The following is an 18,687-nucleotide window of genomic DNA, read 5'->3' on the forward strand; positions in this document are numbered from 1 at the left end:
GAAGTATTACATTTTCAGTCTACATTTTCTCTGCTGTTTAGACAGGGTGGTTTGTATTCTGTCTTCTAGTTCACTGACTCTTTCCTCTGTTTTTTTTTTTATTTGCTTCAAGCTGTTCATAATTGTGTTTTTTTTTTTTTAATTATTTTTTTTATTTTGGCATATTATGGGGGTACAGATTTTAAAGTTTCAATAAATGCCCATTTCCCCCCCTCCCCCCAAAAGTCTGAGTCTCCATCATGACCATCCCCCAGATGGTGCACATCTCACTCACTATGTATGTATATACCCGCCCCCCTCCCCCCTCCCACCTGCCCAATACCCTATTACTGTAGCACCTATGTGTCCACTTAGGTGCTACTCAGTTAATACCAGTTTGCTGGAGAATATATCTGGTGCTTGTTTTTCCATTCTTAGGATACTTCACTTAGTAGTATGGGTCATAATTGTGTTTTGAAGTGTTTTTTATTAAGGCTGCTTTAGAATCTCTGTCCAGTAATTGTAACACCTCTGTCATCTTAGTGTGTTTATTAATTGCTTTTTTTCATTCAGTTTGATATGCTTCTTGGTATGACAAGCAATTTTCAATTGAAACCTGGACACTTTCCTACTTAGAGACTCTGGATCTTGTTTAACCCTTCTTTTTAACTTCTTTGACACTCAAATAAGACTTCTCTAATACTGCTCTGATGGGGGTTGGGGAAAGAGGGGAAAGGGAAGAGGATGGAGATAGAAGTCCAGGTATGTTACTTGGTCTCATCGTTTTTAAATTTAATACTTCTGAGAGACTTTTGCTTCTTGAAAGATGGAATAGACAGTGGTGCGTTTACTTGTTCTCTTGGCTCATACATCCCAGACGTGGAGCTAAAGAAGCCCGCAACCAAGGTGTGGAGGTTCCTCATTACTGCTGGGGGTAGGTGGGGATTCTAGCTCCCCATGTGATCTCACTCATACCCTGGTAGAGGTGGCCTCATTTATTGCTGGCTGATGATCAGAGTCCTGACTCTTTCTTTGTTAGGCCTCTTCAGACCCCATCCCAGAGGCAGGGGTTGGGGGTGATGGTGGAAGGAGGGACTCTTGTTATTTACTGGCAGGGTTGAAGGCCCTGGTTCCCTCCTTGACTTGCTCTAACAACATGCTGGTAGGGGTGTCACAGCTTCCAAAGAGTTGATTATATTAAGTTGGTAATAAAATATACAAATTGTAAAACAGTTATATATAGTGTTAATATATAAAAGTTATATATAAATTTTAAAAGAAAAATGTAGTATGTACATGGAGAATAAAAATGTGCAAGTCTAGGCATGGTGGCTCCTGCCTGTAATCCCAGCTACTTTGGGAGGCTGCGGTAGGAGGATTGCTTGAGGCTAGGAGTTTGAGACTAGCCAGGGCAACATAGCAAGACTCCTGTATCAAGAAAAAAAAAACCACAATATGCTGTTATTAATGACAAATCAGGTGTTTACTATATGTCAAACATTCTTCCTAATGCTTTACATAGGGTAGTATATGGCTAGACCACACTCACCAGCTTCTTTTGCAGTTAGATGAAGCCATATGATTAAGTTCTTTCCAGAAGAATGTGACAAAAAATGACAGATGGAACTTCTGGGCTGGGACATTTAAGATGTGCCTCCTCAAAAACAAAACAACAAAAACATGTGGCGCGGTGGCTTACGCCTGTATTCCCAGCACTCTGGGAGGCCAAGGTGGGAGGATTGTTTGAGCTCAGGAGTTCGAGACCAGCCTGAGCAAGAGCGAGACCAGCCTAAGCAAGAGCGAGACCCCGTCTCTAAAAAAATAGAAAGAAATTAGCTGACCAACTAAAAACATATAGAAAAAATTAACCAGGCATGGTGGCGTATGCTTGTAGTCTCAGCTACTTGGGAGGCTGACGCAGGAGGGTGGCTTGAGCCCAGGACTTTGAGGTTGCTGTGAGCTAGGCTGTCCTCACGGCACTCTAGCTGGGGCAACAGAGCAAGGCTCTGTCTCAAAAAACAAACAAACAAACAAACGTGGAAGAATAAGTAGCAGATTGCTGAATGGTTTGAGGGCAAGGGAACTCTTTCTGTAGTGTTTGTTTTTATTTATCTTAAAAATGATGAGTATACATTGCTGTTAGAAGCAGCAAAAAAGCAAAGTATTTTTTAAAGGTATACTTTTCTTAGATGCTTGTGTTAGTATATTTTGTGCTGCTCTCAAGGAGATAACCTGAAGCTGGGTAATTTATAGGGAAAAGAGGTTTATTTGGCTTATGATTCTGCAGGCTGTACAAGAAGCATGGTGCCAGCATCTGCTTCTGTTGAGGGCTTCAGGGAACTTCCAATCAAGGTGGAAGGTGAAGGGGGAGCAGGTATGTCATGTGTTGAGAGCAGGGAAAAAGAGAAGGAGGAGACTCCTTTGAATGACCAGCTCTTACATGAATTAATAAAGAACTCACCCATTATCTTTGGGAGGGCACCAAGCCATTCATGAGGGATCTGCCCCCCATGATCTACACACCTCCCACCAGGCCCTCCTCCAACACTGGGGATCAATTTCAGTCTGAGATTTGGAGGGGCCAAACATCCTAACAATATCAATGCTATTATTAGATACCTATCTGTTAATTTTCATTGTTGTTTATACAAAATTGGGTGTAGAATAAAGGCATCATGACTCCCCAGTATAGTACACTTTCCACTGTATCACAGTGCCCTCAGTCAGTTGTAGCAATAGGTTGTATTCAGTGTAGTTCATACCAAATAGTAATTTTGATTCTATAACTTTGTTGAAGTGGAATTTTTTCGGTATAACTTGGGTTAAAGGAGGAAGTTTTTTGGCCAGGCCCCGTTGCTCACACCTGTAATCCTAGCACTCTGGGAGGCTGAGGTGGGAAGATTGCTTGAGCTCAGGAGTTCGAGACCAGCCTGAGCCAAGAGCGAGACCCTGTCTCTACTATAAATAGAAAGAAATTAGCCAAACAACTAAAAATAGAAAAAATTAGCCGGGCATGGTGGCACATGCCTGTAGTCCCAGCTACTTGGGAGGCTGAGGCAGGAGGATCGCTTGAACCCAGGAGTTTGAGGTTTCTGTGAGATAGGCTGATGCCACGGCACTCTAGCCTGGGCAACACAGTGAGACTCTGTCTCAAAAAAATTTTTTTTAAAAATAAGAAAATAAATAAATGAGGAAGTTTTTGATTTGTGAGTTCCAGAAATCTAAATTTCTCCACAATTTTACTATACTTTTGAAAAATATTATCTGACCAGTAGCTTGTGATTTTCTAATACTGTTAATAAAACATTGGAAAAGGCCGGGGGTGGTGGCTCACGCCTATAATCCTAGCACTCTGGGAGGCCGAGGTGGGCGGATTACTCAAGGTCAGGAGTTTGACACCAGCCTGAGCAAGAGTGAGACCCCGTCTCTACTATAAATGGAAAGAAATTAATTGGCCAACTAATATATATAGAAAAAAATTAGCTGGGTATGGTGGCGCATGCCTGTAGTCCCAGCTACTCTGGAGGCTGAGGCAGCAGGATTGCTTGAGCCCAGGAGTTTGAGGTTGCTGTGAGCTAGGCTGACACCACAGCACTCACTCTAGCCTGGGCAACAAAGCAAGACTCTGTCTCCAAAAAAAAAAAAAAAACACGTTGGGAAAACTTGTTCATGGTTATGTTTCTTATTTGACTTGTCATCAGTTTCGGGAGAATGACTAACAAAAAAAGGCATTTTTTTTTCAGGTCTGCCCTTAAGAATGTATATGCTTTTATTTGTGTGCACATGAAGGAAAGTACTTATATGAGGATTGTGAGATATGTAAGAAGCTTCTAGTTCACCTAAAAGATGTAGATTGGGGAAGTTTGCTAGAGAATTACAGACAAATGAGACAGTCAGTCTTCTGTGAAAGGAAAGGGCATTTGCATCCTGACCAGGTCTTTGTGAGCCAGTTTGTGTCCTGAGATTCTGTCTGTGCTTGAGGATATGCTGTGCTGACCATTGTAGGAAATTATGGTGTGGTGGCTTCGATCTGTGGCCAGTCCTTGTTTATCTCCAGCCCACTTTTAGCTTAATGTATTTACATGTGCCTACATGTAACATTGGTATTATATCTTCTTTATCAATTTAATGAGTTTTAACACTGCTATGATAGGCAACTTGATCAATTATAATTTTAAATTATAATTTAAATTTAGATTAAGTAAATGGAATAGGATGAAGACCTTGAGTCAGACTAATTCTTTGTCTTCCAAACTACTGTTTCTTCAATAAGTCTCAAATTTGGAATACTTTTTCTTTATTTATGTCTCTGCTACTAAGCATGTTAAGGACAAGAGGGGAGAAAAGCAAAACAATAATGATAATACAATTTTGATATTTAAAGCCCCAACCTCATGTGAAAATATTCATCATTAAGCTATATGGAAAGGGAATATGTTAATATTTTGTTATCTGTAGTAAACTCATTTGTTATCAGTGTTCCATGCTATGAATGGGTGGCCAGCATCTTCAAAAAGACAACTTTCAGGTGGGGCACAGTGGCTCTCATGCCTGTAATCCTAGCACAATGAATCATATGAATTCCTAATACTGTCGCTTCGGCAGCACATATACTAAAATTGGAACGATACAGAGAAGATTAGCTTGGCCCCTGTGAAATTAAAAAAAAAAAAATTCCTAATACTGTAACTTGTACAAAAATTTACTTCCTAAAGAAGGCCTAGTTCTTAAACTTTAGTGTGATTAAGAATAACCTAAGGAAAACGTTTAAAATGGAGATTCCTGGGCCTCACATCCAGAGATTCTGATTCAGTAGAATTCCTGGGGTGGAGCCCAGTAATCCTTGTTTTGTTATGGGCACCCAAGGAGATCCCAGAGTAAAGTAAGTGTCCGCTGAATACAATGGCTTGGGGTAGGTTAGGATGATATTCCTTTCTTAGGGCACAAGTCAGTTTACAATACTAAGTCATCTCACTATAGAACAAATTGGTACTCAAAGTTGCTATTTATTTATTTATTAATTACAGTCTTGCTGTGTCACCTAGGTTAGAGTGCCATGGCGTCAGCTTAGCTCACAGCAACTTCAAACTCCTGGGCTCAAGTGATCCTCCTGCCCCAACTTCCTGAGTAACTGGGACTACAGGCCCGTGCCACCATGGCTGGCTAATTTTTCTGTTTTTGGTAGAGATGAGGTCTTGCTCTTGCTGAGGCTGGTCTCAAACTCCTGAGCTCAAGTGATCTCCCTTGGCCTCCCAGAGTACTAGGATTATAGGCATCTGGCCATTACCATTATCTTTGAAAGACTTGTAGAGTTACTTCTGGTGCTCTCCATAGACTTCATGGTGAACAGGCTGTGTTGTTATTTCAGAATGTTTTCTTCTAGCATTCTGGCTCTCCTTTTCTCACCCTGTTTCCTTCACCCAGTCTCTCCTTTTTAAACTTGGGCATACATGATGGAATTAAAGATTTGCCCCACTCTGATTTTTAGAAACATTCCACTTTGTCATTGAACTCGGAGAAGCCAACTGCTCCATTTATTAAATGGGATTAGAAAAAGCATATTAAAAAGATATGTTTTTTTTATTTTCTTGTTTTCTGAAGAAATGTGTAAAAGAAGATGTGGGATATTTACAACGAATGTGTATATATATATTTTTAATAGGAGGAGGGTTGGTGGTTATTTAACTATTTGGAAACAGACACACTTACAAGTTTCCCTATTTATAATGCATTAAAGAATACTGTGTGACAGAACAAGAAATGATTTTTATTGAAATGATTTCATAAACCTCACGGCATACTTTGTCTTTTCCCTGAGGCAAGGATATATGTGCCCCCTAGGAATTGATGCTTTGTCCAACATAGCAGTCGTTAGCCACATGTGGCTATTTAAATTACAGTCATGTGCTGTATTACAACAGACATTTCCATCAATAACCAGCTGCATATCTGATGGTGGTCCCTTAAGATTGTAATAACATATATTTACTGTATCTGTGTTTAGATATATAGATACCACTGTGTAACAGTTGACTACAGTATTCAATATAGTAACATGGTGTACAGGTTTTAGCCTAAGAGTAGTAGGCTATACATCTGGGTTTCTGTAAGTACGCTCTACGATGCTCATACAACATTGCAATTGCCTAATGACCCATTTCTCAGAATGTATCCCCATCATTAAGCAACATGTGACTGCAATTAAAAATAAATAAAATTTAAAAATTCTGTTCAGTTGAATTAGCCCCATTTTAAATACTCCCTATCCAAATGTTGCTAGTAGCTACCATATTGGACGGTGGTAATATAGATCATCTCCATTATTGCAGAAAGTTCTCTTGGACATTGCTATACTAGACCGGTCATTTTTAAGAAGAGATAGAGGCAAATGAGCAAAATAATAAAAACTTAGATTTCCACTTTTCCTTCCACAATGCAACTTTTGCTGTCTTCTTTTACCCTTGATTAAAATTCAGAAAAAGATCTGTCATTTTGAGTATTATCACTTTGACATTGTTTTTTAATGTTTAATTTTGTTTCTCAGGCTGGCAGTGATGGTGAAAGCATAGGAAACTGCCCGTTTTCCCAGAGGCTCTTCATGATTCTTTGGCTCAAAGGAGTTGTATTTAGTGTCACCACCGTTGACCTGAAAAGGTAAGACATGGTTGCAGTTTGGGATCAACTTAAATTGAGAGTATATACTTTACTGGTTTTTCAGTATGATCCTCTCCCCATCTCTCACTTTGACTGCATATATTCTATAAAGGGAATATATTGTATTATAGTTCTGGTTTATGGGCAAATTTAATTTCTGTAAGTCTTATGGACAACTCACAATGTCGGTATGTTGCATGTAGCCACTCAGACTTTTTAGGAATTTATGGTTAACTTAAATTTTATGAGCAACATCAGGAGCTAAGTTTTAGTGTGAATGCAGTAAAATCCTTGAACTTTCCAGTATAAACATGGAACTATGAAGAATTTTCTAAGCAAACACCATCTTGGTCTCAACTGTGCTAAACATGTGACCTATATAATCTGGATCCTTAACACATTAGCTGCCATATGAGTTGTATTTGACTCACACTAGTTTTGAGCCTGGGGCCTCATGAAGCATATGTAACTCACTTGTCTCTTCCCTTTGGGAGCTGCGAGAACTTTTTTAAGTTGCATATAACTCACAAACAGAAAAAATAAAAAATAATAAATTTTTATTGAATTAGAAAGGATCATTTTGTTTTCAAAGTTTTTATTGTATTTTCGTAATAAAACACTGAGACCCCAAGGAAAAAAATTTTTTTTCTAGTGTGGCAGTCAGTGTGTTAAGACTGGGATTTTTAGGAGGGTGCATAACTATTGTGGTCTATTTCATTTAATTTACCTTCTAGAAAATAAAAGTGATTTTTTCTATAACATGATTTTAGCCCTATTTGGTTAAATATATTGTAAAATAAGAATAATTATCTATGGCCCCGTAATTGTTTTTACTAGTTGAATAGTTATGTGTAGCTTTCTCCCTCATAGACCATGACGGAGAGGGCTGAGAAGAGCCCTAATGAGTAGTAAGCTCTGTTTTATTCAGGAGCTTCTATTTTTTCCTTAACAAATAGGTCTGAGGTGAAGAACATTCATATGTCCTTTTCCCTCAAAAGATTTAAATCAAGGGTTAAGAATGGTTGTATCAATGGGAAAATCTAGAATTTGGCAGTAGAAATGTATTCCTCTCCACACACATACCACAACATGGTTTTCTACTTATTTTTTAAGCATATCAGTTCATGAATATGAATTGTATACCTTTAGTTTCCCCAAGAAGCATTTTTTTTTTTTTGAGACAGAATCTCGCTTTGTTGCCCACACTAGAGTGAGTGCTGTGGCGTCAGCCTTGCTCACAGCAACCTCAGAATCCTGGGCTCAAGCAATCCTTCTGCCTCAACCTCCCGAGTAGCTGGGACTACAGGCATGCACCACCATCCCTGGCTAATTGTTTCTATATATATTAGTTGGCCAATTAATTTCTTTCTATTTATAGTAGGGACGGGGTCTCGCTCTTGCTCAGGCTAGTTTCGAACTCCTGACCTCGAGCAATCCTCCCGCCTCCACCTCCCAGAGTGCTAGGATTATAGGCATGAGCCATTGCATCCGGCAAGAAGCATTTTTTAAATGTACTGGAAACCTAAGATTTCTAAAGAAAGCCAAAAAATATAAGCTTCAATTTTAAGTGCTCTCTATTGTTGACTTTACATAAAACCAACATATGTTGATCAATAACACGTTAAGTGTTTATGTATATACATAATACATGTGTATGTATTCAACATATAAAAATATCCAGGAAAAAATATTGATAGGCTATCACTTAATGGGTGGCAGAATTCATGTATGTTATCCTGCTGTGAGCATCATACACTGGGAGTTATCTGAGAGATAATAGTGCTATTTCCAGTTCTAGGTTGGCATATTTGGATCACTATCTGTTCCTTAAAATGTATTCTTTACTTACTGCTAGTGCATTTATTTGAAATTTTATGGATTTAAAATTTATTAATTGAAAATAAGCCATAAAGTCCTCCAGGAACCCTTTTAGTTTTTATGTATATAAATGTAGAAATAAGCCTTTGGGGATGGTAAGAGTTAAAACTACAGGCTCTCGGGAAGACATTACCTAGTTCATATGGGACAGAGCTATTGTAAGAATGAAATAAGTCATGAAAGTTACTCTCTATTACTGTTTTTTTCCTACATGTATTCACAAAGGAAGTTTCCCAATACACTTCTAAAAATAGACCATGCTACCAGGCACACACCCTTACTGTGTCCTAAAATACATGGATTTCTTCTATTCCATTTTTGGCTTGGAGCAAGTGAGTTGACTGCCATGACGGCCATGCTCTGAAAAAGCCTTCTTTGAATAGCTCAATACAGTGCTTGATTGTGGTACATACCAGCAAGAGTGCCATAAGCGATAGAAATCTAGGTCAGAAAAGGAAGTGAACCCATCGTAGCTATTTCAAAGTCATCTATTTCTTATCTTTAAAGACTTTTAAAGGCATTATTCCTATACATTGACTAATATTTGAGGATCTGTCTTATGTTTATATGTGGAAATACATGTGAATGTATATGTTTAAGTGTATATGTTAAGTGTTTATGTATACACATAATATATGTGTATGTATTCCACATATAAAAGGTGGCACATGGGAAATAGGCATTCAAGACTTCATAATTAGAAAATATCAAAAAAGATATATGTTTATTTCTTAGGGCTTTGTGTAAAATCAACAGTAGAGAACACTTAAAATTGGAGCTTATATTTTTTGGCTTTCTTTAGAAATCTCAGGTTTCCAGTACATTTAAAAAATGCTTCTTGGGGCAAGTAAAGGTTTACAAGCAGTACATGATAATGAGTCCCTTCCACTCCCAGCCCCTGGTCATCAGCTTCCCCTTTACAGAGATAATTGATTTTAGGTTTGGTCTTTATCCTTTCAGACTTTTTCTATGAATTTATACACTTACAGTTTTGAGCAAAATTTCAAAGACAAGGTACCCCAAGAGAGTGAACACTGGCTCAAAAAAATGATGTATACTAAAGTTATCACAGAGGAATGAAACATCCTGTAATAAGTACCTTTCATAATATATTCTTAATTTTAAAACATTAAATGTGACTCTTTTTAGAAATCTGTGGGTGAGAAAATGCCAATAATGCTTATTTTCCCACTTTTCTTGATAATTGCCTAGTTTCTTGGTGAAAAGTACTGATCCCAGAACAAACCAGTGGAGAAACTCCCCTGAGAGCTATTTAGAAGCTCACTCTGTGCTCTGAAAAAATAATTGTTGTATGACACTCCATAAGAACAAGCCCATTTGTAGTTCTGGCACTGTATGATATGTTCTTGAATCTCAGTTGGTGTTAATGACTGTGCTGGTGATTTTCATGTGCCTCTTGTGAGGCTTTGAACAATCTACCATTACTTTCCTGCCAGTGCAGCCTTGATGCTTTAGCTTTTCAAACCTAATTTTCTGTTCCTGCTGCAATCATATTAACGAACTTTTAGATAAAAAAAGTACACAGACTTCAGAAAAGAATTCAGATTTACATCAATCACTATTTGAACAAAAATTTCAGATAATTGTAAGTGAAAATATTAAAATTAGGGGCATAAGGATGTTATCACACGTCATCAAATGAGCAACCTTGGCATATGAAGAGTAGAGGCCTAGTTCCTGTCACTGATTTCACTGGGACCTTGGGCAAGCTGCCTCATCTTCTTAGGGAAAAAGAAAGGGAAAAATAAACTAACATTTCCTCACTGTCATTTATGTGGTAGACACTGTTGAGGGTACTTTTTACTATTTTCAAACTATTTTCAGATCTGTTATTGAATAGAATTCATTGTTTTATCACACTTTCTGGCTGACAGGTTTGTGGCAGTAATCAAGGTATTTATTTGAAGACTTCTATCTTCATTATGTCTGGAAGTTCCTAAATCAGAGATTATCATCTTCAGGGCACAGTTAGATCTTAGTTAAACCTTTCACTGCCACAGATAAGCTTGAGAGGTAGGCAAAAGGAAGGGAATGAACAAAGTAAAGAGATACTGAGACAGTAACCTGGATGTACCTGAGTGTGGCCATATGTTGTAACATACTTGTTGGGATAAACTTTTCTGGTTTTGAAAAACGGGGATGGAAATGATAACTTTAAGAAATTAAATTTTTATTGTAAAAACTTATAACTGCTATATACCAGTGAATAAAATCCTTTCTCCATGGTATTCTCTGCAAGAATAAATAAATTGGAGAAGATCACTTTTAAAAAATGGAAATGTATGCTTCCATTCCCATTTCTACCTTAAACACTGAAACTATCTCATCCTTTGCATTGTCACTAATGATTTCCTTCTGCCTCAGAATTGTAAACATACCATTTGTAATGTATTATGTGAATCAGAGCCCTACGCAGGTTGCCACAGTAAGGGACAGACAGTTTTGAAGATTGTTGTGATGGTTTAAATTTTAACAATTTTATAATAGTTTAAAATGTTACAGTGGAACTATGAAACTGCGTATCTTAAAAGTCAATTGAGGCCGGGCGAGGTGGCTCACGCCTATAATCCTAGCACTCTGGGAGGCCGAGGCGGGCGGATTGCTCAAGGTCAGGAGTTCAAAACCAGCCTGAGCGAGACCCCGTCTCTACCATAAAAATAGAAAGAAATTAATTGGCCAACTAATATATATAATATAAAAATCAGCCAGGCATGGTGGCTCGTGCCTGTAGTCCTAGCTACTCGGGAGGCTGGGGCAGGAGGATCGCTTGAGCCCAGGAGTTTGAGGTTGCTGTGAGCTAGGCTGACACCACGGCACTCACTCTAGCCTGGGCAAGAAAGCGAGACTGTCTCAAAAAAAAAAAAAGTCAATTGAAAACTCAGAAGAAAATCTGACTCCCAAATAGATTCTTCATATAGTTTTATTTTCATTATCATGTCTCTGTGGTTCCACCTTCTGAAAACAGTTGAAAAATCAGTTCGATTTCCAGAGTACGTCTTCAGTAGCAGCATGACACATGATGAGAGACTAAATGGAAAGGCGTAGCTCCTTCCTGTAGAGAAATCATCCATTTCCTGGTGCTTGCCAGTCAGGAAAGTATGGACTTCATTTCTCCCCTTTATAAAGTTGACTTTAGCTACATGAAACCCTTATTAGTATAGTCCTGTACTTCAAGACAAATGTGTTTTATGAATACATTCTGAATCACACATTTATCCTGTGTGTGTGAATTTGAGTATGTGGGAGTGGGGAGAGACAGATACACAGAGAGGGAGAACTTTGCCACATGTCATATATTCTTTTTCAAGATGATTTCAAAGGTAATTAAATCCTGTTGAGGCTGCTAAGAGCAGAATTAGAAAGATTATTAGTGAATATTTTTCTATACTTGTTACCAGTATAGTCTTTACACTGTATTTTAAAAATATGTTATAAAAGCTGTATTTGAAATCTTTTCAAGAAGGGTACTATTTTGTTTTTAAAACATTGCTCCACAAATTGACATTAAAGTAGACTGAAATTAGCAGTTTACCACATTTAATCAAAATCAGTAAAATATTTAAACTGGTTGAACTGGTACAAATAGATACATTTAGTAACTAGGAGTCTTGCTTGGTATGTGAGTTTTGGTGAATCCATGATTAATTCATTCAGTTAGTGACTTAATATTATTCAAGCCAGAATACAGCAAACCTAGTAAAGAATAATTAATAGTAGTAAAGTATTCTGAAACAAATAAAGGATTCTGTGGTGTTAACTTGTGGGTTTTTTTTTTTTTGGTTATGTGTTTATATAATGTCCAGTATTCTCTTGATATATGTGAATTAATTTTATGCCTTGAAAATCAACACCTTCAAAAAGGAACTCAATTTAAAAGATGAGTTCTATGTACTTAGGTTTTCTTTTTCCATTTAGCGAATCAACTTGTTACAGATAGGTCATTTTCAAGAGCCAGCCCCATGTCCTATAGCCGTGCCTGTGCTCATTTTATACAGCTGGAACTGGGCCACCAGCCCAGCATCTTCCAATTGTTGCAAGTGTACTAAATTAAATTTTAATTGAAATTAAGCCACAAGTTGCTTAAAACATTAGCTGCTATAAGGTTTTTCCTTTTCATTAATTTCTCTCTCTTTCTATTTCTTGTTTTGTTTTCTCTCTATTTGCCTTTCTTCATCTAGAAACAAAATGGGAGAGAGAACAGAATAATTTATTTCACCCAAAAGTAATTAAGAAGTAAGGTTGGAAATAAAAAAAAAAACCCCAAAACACCGAAGTATATTGCACCCTTATTTTAAGGCACGAGTTCTGTGCACTTTGTTTTCTCTAGATATTACTTAAGGGAAGCATTTGAATGAGTTTGAATGAATTGTTGACTTTTTATTGTAGGCCTTTTATGATATAAACCAAAGATGTCCTGAAATTTTTAGCCATTGCCTATGGGTTCATTTTCATTTATCTCAAACTGCAATTCCTGCAGTGTTATGTTGCTGTGAAACATCTGTAAAATGAGCCTCTTTGTGGGTCAAACAGAACACCTGAGGCCTTAGAGTACCAGGTGAGACTAGAAGTAGAAGTTGAAGGATCTTAGATTCCATTTGGTTGATATGTAGCTTGTAATTGAATCACCTCACTGCTTAGAATTTGTCCATTTATTTGAAGTCTACAAATTGGTTTAGAGGCACTAAAGTTTTTCTCTCAAATCTACTTTCACTTGGAATAGGACCTGACATGGTTATCCTTAATCTGAGCAGTTAATTCTGGAAAGTAATTTCATCACTTTTGTTATTTTTAAAATCTGTATAGCCTTTTAGTAGAAACAAGATGCACTATTCACTAATCACCAATATTAATGGCTAATTGTTGATCAGATGCCTGGCTTCACTTTCCTTGGTTGTATGTATGCCTCTAAATCAATCAGATTTCATTATTACCAGTCAGTTAATGCTAGTTAACCAATTATGAACCATCAGCTCTATTAAAGTTAAAACTGCCAATCTTATCTCTTATATAATGCTTTGTTCTTTTGACACTGAAAGCAGTAATGACCCTCATTTGCATACTTCAGTTTACTTTTACATGCATCATTTGATTTGATCTTTATAGGCAGAGCAGGTCTTATATCCATAGGACAGATGAAGAAATCCAGACCTAAACGAGTGGTGGGTTATTTAGTCATGTAGCTGATGAATGGCAGAGCTGTTCAATCTGGGACTTTAATGCGGTCCTTTTTATTCAGTCTTTGGTTCTTCTCTACTCTGCTAGCTTTATCCCTCCCCTAATAAATATTTTTGTTTGGAAAGATTAAAAGCTTTCAAAATTAATTATGGAAGTAACAGCTGTTATTAATTTGCCATGACCCCTACCCCTGTTATTTTAAAGCATTGGGACCTTTCTTCCCCTTTATGTGACTCTACCCTATTCATGAAGGACTGTTTGTGAAAAGGCAGACTATGTTATTACCTTACACTTAAGCATTTAATTGACTATTTGTTAGTTCTAAAAATGTTGATGGATATTTTTATGACTTTGTAGTGAGAAAATTGTTTTCCAGATGGTCACAATTTGTATATGACAAGATTAAAGAACATTCTTACTCATTGTTGGCATTATTCCATGTGAGATATATGTGTTGTGTGTTCTCCTTCTCTAGTGTACTTTATACAAATGTTATTAGCCCTACTTGCTTTGAGATATTATTCCTTTTTGCCACTTTTTTATTTAACTTTTTAAACTTTAAAAATGTTAAGATTTGAAAATATATAAATCCTGAACTATTAGGGATTCTAGATTCTTGATTGTGTACAAGGTCTTTCTGAGTTGAGGAAGAAATGTAAGTGGGAACAAATGTGAATCTGTGAGCGGGAATGTGACTGGATGACTTGAAGATTAGAGATGATAGTGGTCCTAGGACATGCTGGACCCTTTAATATTCAGAGAAGAACAGGTGGTTTGGATGTTGAGTAAAAGGGAATAACCAAAAGAAACCAATGAAATGATTAGCAAAGGGAGGATTGTGTGAGGCCAGAAGTTCAAGACCAGCCTGGGCAAGAGTGAGACTTTGTGAAAATTTTAAAATTTAGCTGGGAGTAGTGGTACATACCTGTAGTCCCAGCTAATTGGGAGGCTGGGCAGGAGGGTCACTTGAGCTCAGAAATTTGAGGCTGTAGTGAGGAATGATGATGCCACTACAGCCTAGTCTGGGCAACAGAGCGATATCCTGTCTCAAAAAAGAAAATTAACCACAAAAAGAATCAGAGTGGAAAATCAAGCCAGATTTTGACTTTTAAAAGTCCTCTTTTTGGAACTTATGTTCTTATAGAAGTTGATAGAAAATACGCCTGGTTTTTCTTTGATTTTGGAAGAGAGGCTCTAGAACTTGGGTAAAAGGAGGGCTCTGAGTTAGAAAATTTGGATAATCAGATATTAATAATAAGTCTTTGGAATGGAGTCATAGAAAGATGAGGCACTGTCCAAACCTAAACTGAATGATGGAGCCAGATCGAGAATATGAATGAATGAATAAGACCAGGGGATATTGATGGATTGGGCCAAGTATAGATTCTAGGGTCTATTCTATTTTGAAAATTCTTTTTAATGACAAAATACTTCACCTTCATGATAAACTTAAAGATAATCCTTCATTTTATTCAAATTCTGTGTGTTCGTGGTCAAGAAGGATGAAGTCAGGCAGGCAGGTTGACTAATTTAAAAACAAGATAAACAATTCTAATAGGAAGGGAAAAGTTCTTTGAAGCAATTATGTTGTCATATTGCTTTTCTTTAAGTTTTTTAATTATGAAAGTTTTCAAACACACACAAGAATAGAATAAGTTTCTTCACAACCTCAATTCAGTTATCAAGATTTTGCCACATTTGCTTTGTCCTTTATTTTCTTCTTCTTCTTCTTCTTCTTCTTCTTTTTTTTTTTTTGTTGTTGAAAATGTTTTAAAGTAAATTCTGGGCATCATGTCATTTCACCCCTGTTTACTTCAATGTATACCTCCAAACAATATAGATATTTTCTTCCCTAACCATAATGTCATTATCATGATACCCCAGTTCCTAGTATATATAATCTGACTTCCCTGATTATCTCCAAAATATCTTTTTTTTCTTTGGCTGGTTTGTCCAAGTCATGATCCAAACAATTTTTATTCATTATATTTGGTTGTTATGTCTCTTAAATTTTTCTTAATCTACAACAGTTTCCCACCTGTGGCTTTTTCCCCCCATGCCATTGACTTGCAGATCTGGTCAGTTGATCTGTAGTTTGCCCCAAATCCAGAATTTAGCTAATTGTGTCTTTGTGATATCATTTAACTTTGTCCTCTAGCAACCCCATTTCCTGTAAATGAACTTTACGGTTCGGCACCCCTGGCACTCTTAAATTATTGAGGACCTCAAAGAACTTTCAGTTATATAAGTTATATCTACCAAGTTTACTGTATTAGAAATTAAAGCTGAGAAACTTTAAAAATATTTATTTACTAATTCATTTAAATAGAACAGTAGTCCACCTATTCCTTGTTATCATAAAAACACATTTCAAAGGGAAAATAACTACTTGCCAAAACAAAAAATAGTGAGAAGTGGCATTGTTTTATATTTCTGCACATCTCTAATGTTTGCCATAATAGAATAGACTTTTTTGTTCATTACCTTGTGATAACATACACCAAGTAGTCAAGTAAATCTGGAAAATATATGTGCATGAGAGAATGTTTTTGAAAAAGGCAGACAGTGCCTTAGTATTATGAGAATGGTTTTGACCTCATGGACTACCTAATGAGTCTTCTGGATCACAATTTGGGAAACAGCTGCCCCAGTGGCTTGATTAAGTTCAGGGTCAACTTTTTTGGTAAGAATATTTCATATTTTATCATATTTTTTATGGATTCTAAAATTCATTGGTGGGCTTGGATGAGGCCATTTTGAATAACCATACTAGATTCATCTAGAAGTCCAATGTGCTCTCCATTGCACCATGAGCTGGCTCATTTTGCTTTTTTTTTTTTTTTAAGACAGAGTCTTGCTCTGTTGCCCTGGCTAGAGTGCAGTGGCATCATCCTAGCTTACTGCAACCTCGAACTCCTGGGAGTGCTCAAGTGATCCTCTTCTCTTAGCCTCCCGAGTAGCTGGGACTACAGAAATGAGCAACCATACCTAGCTAATTTTTTTCTATTTTTCGTAGAGACAGGGTCCTCCTACCTCTGCCTCCGAGAGTGCTAGGATTATAGGCATGAGCCACTGCACCCAGCCCTCATTTTGCTTTTTAATCAAGTAGTAATATCCTAGCACTGTGGGAGGCTGAGATGGGAGGATCGCTTGAGGTCAGGAGTTGAAGACCAGCCTCAGCAAGAGCAAGACCCCATCTTTACTAAAAATAGAAAGAAATTAGCTGGGCAACTAAAAAAAGAAAAAATTATCCAGGCCTGTTGGTACATGCCTGTAGTCCCAGCTACTTGGGAGGCTGAGGCAGGAGGATAGCCTGAGCCCAGGAGTTTGAGGCTGCCATGAGCTAGGCACTCTAGCCCAGGCAACAGAGCGAGACTCTGTCTCAAAAAAATCAAGTAGTGACAACATTTTTTGCTCTTCTTGTAAGCATAATAGTTTCACTGTCTTTTATAGTGTTGTGTAGTATTTTAAGTTTTTCCTAATTAAGAAGGAGAAGATTGTTTAGTTTTGAATTCCTTTGATAATTGTGCTATTTGATATTTTCCCCTTGTGTTCACTTACCTCTTTCTTTTGATTCACACCTACTTGATTTTTTAATGACTTTTAAAATGAATTTGGACAAAATCTTTAGGTAATATAAATTTAAAGCCATTCTCATTCACTATAATATTTTGTCCCTTCCATTATTGCCTTTTACTTTTGGTTATGCTATCTTTTATATACTGAAGTAATTTTGATATTAGCTAGTCTAATCTGGTGATCTCTGGCCTTCTATTAAAATGGAAAAGACAGACCTGGCACAGTGGCTCTTGTGTGTAATCCTAGCACTCTGGGAGGTCGAGGCGGGAGGATCGTTCAAGGTCAGGAATTCGAAACCAGCCAGAGCAAGAGCGTGACCTCGTCTCTACCAAAAATAGAAAGAAATTAATTGGCTAACTAAAATGTATAGAAAAAAAAATTAGGCAGGCATGGTGGCACATGCCTGTAGTCCCAGCTACTCGGGAGGCTGAGGCAGTAGGATTGCTTGAGCCCAGGAGTTTGAGGTTGCTGTGAGCTAGGCTGACGCCACGACACTCACTCTAGCCAGGGCAACAGAGTGAGACTCTTGTCTCCAAAAAAAAAAAAAAAAATGGAAAAGAGGTAGCACCAGAATTTTAAATCTTATAGTTGAAAAGGACTGCAGGAATCAACTGCTCTTAATTTTACAAAAAGAAAAAAAATGAAGGCTTGGAGAAGTCATGGTTTATCCATCTTTACACAATTAGTTGGTGCAGGAGTTGAAACCAAAGACTGACTTTCCCTAGTCTTTCCCTTCATTCATCTGACCATCATCTCTAATAAGCACCATAGTTAAATTTGGAATGAGAATGAAGGACTTTGTTTTTTGGTTAATAAATCAAAGACTTGATTCTTACCTTAAATTATGTACTTTGTAGAGGTTTGCTTCTTATTAGAATACCACTGCATCGGTTATACTTAGTGGAAAAAAAAACTGTTTCTTATTTACTTGTCTGTACTTTAAAATTTAGAACCACTCTGAGAATTTAAAGTATTGTTACATTTTTAGTTAAGTTAAAAAATAATCTGATCTTGACCACTGTTTTGCCTAACAGGAAGCCTGCAGACCTGCAGAACTTGGCTCCTGGGACCCACCCACCATTTATTACTTTCAACAATGAAGTCAAAACGGATGTAAATAAGATTGAGGAATTTCTTGAAGAAGTCTTATGCCCTCCCAAGTGAGTATCAAAGAAAATATATATGAAAATATTGCTACCTCTTTGAAACTTTGTCTTATTTGTACTTAGAGATCTTTCTCCTGATGATATTTAAGTTAAATTGTAACAGCATTAATTGAAATGACTAGGGCTCTCTTCTAATTTTCTTATAATTTTCACTACATAGATGTGAGAGTTGCTTCTGGCTAGGTCAGTAAGCCATGCTAGGAAAGGCGGGAATCTGTGCTGCAGAGTGCGTGGT

At 37.2% G+C, this 18,687-nt stretch overlaps 1 protein-coding gene and 1 pseudogene across 1 annotated transcript in view; both read left to right on the forward strand.

Annotated features, from left to right (window-relative positions):
- CLIC4 (chloride intracellular channel 4) overlaps window positions 1–18,687 on the forward strand; it is a 76,063-nt gene that overhangs the window by 31,543 nt on the left and 25,833 nt on the right. Inside the window, exons 2-3 of the mRNA XM_012750593.2 lie at window positions 6,524–6,633; window positions 18,321–18,446. Of these exons, the coding sequence (XP_012606047.1) occupies window positions 6,524–6,633; window positions 18,321–18,446 (236 nt within the window). The remainder of the gene's footprint in view (window positions 1–6,523; window positions 6,634–18,320; window positions 18,447–18,687) is intronic.
- LOC142869772 (uncharacterized) lies at window positions 4,571–4,667 on the forward strand (annotated as a pseudogene).

Source organism: Microcebus murinus, chromosome 2 (genome assembly GCF_040939455.1).
Source record: "Microcebus murinus isolate Inina chromosome 2, M.murinus_Inina_mat1.0, whole genome shotgun sequence".
In the NCBI taxonomy this organism is placed as follows: Eukaryota; Metazoa; Chordata; class Mammalia; order Primates; family Cheirogaleidae; genus Microcebus; species Microcebus murinus.